This window comes from Lycium ferocissimum, chromosome 11, assembly GCF_029784015.1.
Source record: "Lycium ferocissimum isolate CSIRO_LF1 chromosome 11, AGI_CSIRO_Lferr_CH_V1, whole genome shotgun sequence".
In the NCBI taxonomy this organism is placed as follows: Eukaryota; Viridiplantae; Streptophyta; class Magnoliopsida; order Solanales; family Solanaceae; genus Lycium; species Lycium ferocissimum.
The window spans coordinates 46,150,795-46,156,470 of NC_081352.1; the positions used below are offsets into that span (position 1 = coordinate 46,150,795).

Genomic DNA, 5,676 nt, shown 5'->3' on the forward strand with positions numbered 1-5,676 from the left:
ATAGTTATATTGTTTATCATGTTCAGTCAATGCCGAGTTTTATCATGTTACAAGTTTAAATCACATTGATCTCCTGATTATTGTTATCCAACTAAACATTTTTAATTTAGTTTAAGTTATATCCATTGTTATTTAAAAAAAAAAATGATACTATCATGTCATTTAAATGGTATGTACTAACTACGTGAAAAAAAAATACATTTCGAAGTCCGATATAAAAGAGATATACATATATTGGTATTAAAACTGTGCGTGCCTTAATAATATGCACACCATATGCACAAGACGTTTCGTGGAGTATTCAAGTAAAGGGTTGTTTAATATAAAGATACCTTGAAATTGTCTGTGCCATATAATTAAAGTATGCGTACACCATATGTAAATGACATTTTCGTAATGTATAATATAATGATGCTTTGCATCTCATAGAAGAAAAAAAATTACTAAAACAATAAACATATGAAAAGAAAAGGAAGTCGTTGAAGTCTTGAAGACACATTTTAAATAAGTAACCCGTAATCAGGGGCGGATCTAGTAAGGCGGGTGGGGGATGCCATGCCACCCGCACACCTCGAGCAAAATCATGTTTGTATATGTATGTGAGTATATATGGGAAATAGTATAAATATGTAAAATGGGACCCTAACTAACCAATGGTTGTTTGGTGTCACTGGTGAAGGGCCGAAAGTTGTGCCTGACTGCAGATCGAGTCCATTTCGCACTAATTCTTTTAGAAACTTCTCTTTTAAGAACTGCGAGAAGATTCGTTCTTTTTTCTTATTTTCTTTTTCTATTTTGCTTCTTCTTTACTTTATTTTCCTTGTTTCTTCTTTTCTTTTTATTTACTTGCTGATGGTTTTTTTTTTCCTTAATGAGTCACATTGACTTTTTAAAATTTTATAAATTCTTGCTTCTTTTTATAGTTCATAGTGTTTATTATTTTTTTATTTTGATATCTAAATGTGCATCTAAGTTGAGTTCTAGTTCTAGTTGATTAGTCTTGAGTTAGCTGATAGCTTCAAAACATAACTCTCAATTATAAATGAATAATATATTTTTGTTGATATTAGTAATACTATTGAATTTTTATGCTCTGTTTAAAATTATCATAATTATTAAATTATTTCGTTTTAATCGATGTCTATATAAATCGAAAAGATGAATAACCCGAATTGCGGCGGTAGGAAAAATAAATCAAGTTGAAATCCAAAATAGCGTGACAATCGGTTTGTCTATATAAACGGACGGAAGATGCTTCGCTCCCCAACTCGTTTAAGTCAACTGATGCATTGGGTCATTCCCTTGTTTACGGGACTGAGCTATGGAACGCGTCGAGAAAGCCGACGCTTCTGCCTTTCCACGAGTTAAAAATTGTAACAATAGAAATACTTGTAGCTAAGATGAATAACTCGAACCGAAGCTCAAAATAAATCAAGTCAAAGGCCAAAATAGTGTGATAATCGGTCGGTCTATATAAATTGGAAGGCTGAATAATCAGAATTGAAGCCCAAAGTGGACCAAATCGGCCAAAATAATAATTATCTCGAATTCAATTCGATCCGCCTCTGCCCGTAATAGTTAAGAAGTCAGCATCTGATCATGGAAACTTGTGGGAAATTGTAGGTATGATTGGTACACTTTTCGCAAAAACACTTTGCCACATTCAAAGATTTCCATACGCTTGATTTAGAAGCTACGGACCATTACTAAAAGGCAACTTTTAGTCACCGTTTTTTTGAAGGGTTTAAAACCTCTCAACGTATCCCATAGTATAGTATGATTCTTCCTTTAGCATAAAGACTACTCATGTTAGTTCCAGAAGGTGATTATCTTGCATTTTGAAATAGCGTAATCTCATTAAAAGCGATTAGATTATCATCATGCCATTACCAACATTTAATTCCTCTTCAATAAAAGCTTATCTGTGCCGAGTGTTTATATCAAATATATAACATGTTTTTGGACGCACACTTATTTTATTTTAACCATGGTTAATTAATAAATGAATATATTCACTTATAAATTACTTAAGCAATAATAAATTGAATTAACTTAGTGTAAACACTTGGCGGGAATAAGTGTATACCATTCCGGTTGCTCAATTGCCTTTCTTGTCTTCATTTCACTTAATTGACTATTTAAATTTTGTTTTTTTATCCACCAAAGGATGTGGTGTAGCTGATGGGGTTGCTCCTTCCTTAATTAGAAGTCTCGGGTTTGAGCCTTGAGTATGGAATGGGGCCATTTTATTAGCAGATAGGAATATAGTCGGGTTAAATCGTCTGGGATCTGGATACGGGTGGAAAAAAAACAAGATAATCACTTTTAATCTTGAGAATACTTAATTTTTCAATAATAATAATAATAATAATAATAATAATAATAATAATAATAATAATAATAATAATAATAATAATAATAATAATCATAATCGTCAATTGAGTGAAATGAAGACAAGAAAGGACCCATTTGATAGTAATCCTTGAAGCCTATTTCCAATTCTTGTTATTTCCCTAAAGTCCTTATAGACTTCCCGAAACTATGGTTTGCCAAAAAAAATTCGATTGACTTCATGCTTGTCCAATTGTTGTAATTTAAAATTTATTGTCAATTTTGTGGATAAACACGTAAAAATGGTTATACAGTGTAAATTTTGTGGATAAACACGTAAAAATGCTTACCAAAAAAGTGGAATATTCTCAAGAACTTAGTAGGAAGTTTTGTTGGTTCTTCAACCAACTCTCTTGAAAAGATACTCATTTATTAACATCTTCCCTAACCCCTACGGTTAAACTTCTAAAGTGGTTATACACCCGTACAAACAACCCAATCTACCACCCATCCAACTTATCCAAACAATATAAATTGAAACACATCAAATAGATATGCACTTCTTTACTGCCGTATTTTTCCACGTGGCCACAACCCAATCTAACCCCATCCAACTTATTTCAATCATTATAAATTGAAAAATTAAACACATCAAAAATTCAAATTGATATGCACTTCTTTCAACTTCCATATTTTGCCACATGGCAGCAAACCAAGTGGCCAAGTAATTGTAGTCCTCCAGCCTACTCAAGCTTCCGTATGGTAACATCCATTTCGCCACGTTGTAATTTCCGTTAAATCATTATTCAAACTCTGTAGTAAGGGAAAAAGAGAGTCCACCTAAGCTCTACCCAACTAATTTGGAGTTTTTGACATTCACCTTATTATTATATATATACCTCTGTTGCAGCTTCTAATAACCAAAAAAACACGACGCTTTCAAAAAAATCTTAAACTTCTAATAAATCTTCTTTCTTCTATAAAATGGATTGGACCAGAGGCCATACTGTAGGCCACGGCTCCTCCGCCACGGTATCCGTTGCCAAGTCACGTTGGTCCGATGATGTTTTCGCTGTGAAGTCAGTAGAGCTATCTCAGTCGCAATTCTTACAAAAGGAGCAGAAAATTCTGTCCCAATTATGGTCCCCCTGTATAGTTACCTACAAGGGGTACGATGTTACAAAAGAGAACGACAAATTCATGTTTAACCTTATGATGGAGTACATGTGTGACGGCACACTTACAGATGAAATTCAGAAACAGGGTGGTCGGATCAACGAGCAGTTGATTGGGTATTACACGAAGCAAATTCTACAAGGACTAGAATATATACATTCAAAGGGCATAGCACACTGTGACATTAAGGGACAGAACATTTTGTTAGGTAAAACCGGTGCCAAAATTGCCGACTTTGGTTGTGCTAAGTGGATTGATCCGGCTGAGAGGGACGGTGGCGCAGAGCCAATTGGTGGAACGCCGATGTACATGGCACCAGAGGTGGCGCGTGGGGAAGAACAAGGGTGTCCTGCTGATATTTGGGCATTGGGATGTACTATTATTGAAATGGCCGCTGGTGGATCACCATGGACTAATGTGACCAACCCAGCTTCATTGCTTCACAGAATTGCATTTTCAGGGCAATCCCCTGAAATTCCAAAGTTACTGTCTTTACAAGCAAAAGATTTCTTAAGCAAATGCTTGAGAAGAGATTCAAGAGAAAGATGGACGGTGAAAGAGCTCTTCAAACATCCATTTCTTGAGGAATCCAATTTGAATACTATGGCAAATCAAGATTTTGTGACAAGCTCCCCGACAAGTATTCTTGATCAAGATATTTGGAGCTCAGTCGAGGAATCAGAAACCATGGATTGTTCAATACAAAGAGTTAGCTCGATAGAATCTCCTCTGCAAAGGGTAAGAGAATTGGGTTTGAATTCAGGAGAATTGAATTGGAGATGGGATGATGAACAGAGATGGATAACAGTTAGAAGAAGAAATGATTAAGTTACGGAACAATGACTCTTGCTGTAAATTTTGTACTATACAACAGTGTACAGATCCATTAACCAATTAAATTTTTCTATTTTCTCTTTCGACCTGTCGAGAAACTTTTTGTCTTCAAACTTTTAAGTACCATTTGTCAGTTAGCTAAAGTTTGTAAGAGGAGAACGTGTTAACACCTAACACCACATGACACAAAATTAGCATAAGGATTAGTCCCGCCAAGTCGAAGGCCACACTTGAGACCTTATTAACTGAGCAACGGTATTCTGGGCTTCATAGTAAAATGTGTGGGCTTCATAGTGACCAGGCCACCACAGGTAAAAGATTGAAGTGAACTTTGAAATTTAGTCGTTTAGTTAATTTAGACATGGAAAAGAAAAAGAGAGCAGTAAAACCTAAGATAAAAAGGACACAGAAAGATGCAACAAAATGGTAGGTGGACATGATTTCTAGTGACCATTTATTGGTCCTTTTTAATAAGAATGAATTAGACCCTACCCCTTTATAGATTACACTTTTCAAGTTTATAAGAAATTGTTCTCCTATTGGCTCTAAATTACCCTTAAAATAAAACAGAGAGAATTCCGAACACCACCCTAAACTTAAGTATACTGTTTTAAAAGTTCATATGCCTATCTTCAAGAGGAACAACACAATCATTTTATTAGCCTCCTTTCTTTTCCTGGTCCGGCCGCCTTTTTAATTAATCAGTCTATATCACCAACCCTTTAAACTCAAGTGACAACATAAGGATAGTAAATACCTGACCCTAGAGCTCCAATTGGATAGGGGCTAGGGGTGTGAAATAGAATAGTCGGATCAGGTTGAATTTGGAGGATTGAAAATGGACTGAGTTAATAAATGGAGGAATTATTAATTTCTATAGGTTACTTGGTTTAGAATGTGTTAAAGCGATTGTTAAATTGGGACAACTTTTTTTAATTAAAGTGATTGTTAATTTGGGACAAAAAGAATATTTTATTAAGATAACAACTAGTGTAATCTATCTAGTTAGTAAGAGTAAACGGGGCAACCTATCATCCACTAACAAGTTTTTTTATTAGAGCATTACATACATTGTAAGTTTGTCCAGTAACAGCAAATGAGGTCCGACTCCCACTATACATGAGTGTAAATGATCCAACAAGTAATAAGAAGTGTTTAGCTGTCCCGTGTCTCTCCCAAAGCCACCATATTTAATGACCCAAACGCAAACAATTTTCATATTAATGGAAGGGAGAAAAGGCCAGCTGGCTCCAACAAATCCTTACAAGGCATAAGAATGTGAATCTTTTTTTATCTCATAAAAAAGAAATTCAAGAAAAAGATTATGCCATCTCC

General features: G+C 34.9%; 1 protein-coding gene across 1 annotated transcript; it reads left to right on the top strand.

The window, feature by feature from the left end:
* Positions 1 to 3,269: 3,269 nt before the first annotated feature.
* Positions 3,270 to 4,425, top strand: LOC132037144 (mitogen-activated protein kinase kinase kinase 18-like). The gene has a single exon (XM_059427602.1). It carries the CDS (start codon positions 3,316 to 3,318, stop codon positions 4,333 to 4,335), a length of 1,020 nt encoding a protein of 339 aa, XP_059283585.1. The 5' UTR covers positions 3,270 to 3,315; the 3' UTR covers positions 4,336 to 4,425.
* Positions 4,426 to 5,676: the final 1,251 nt, after the last annotated feature.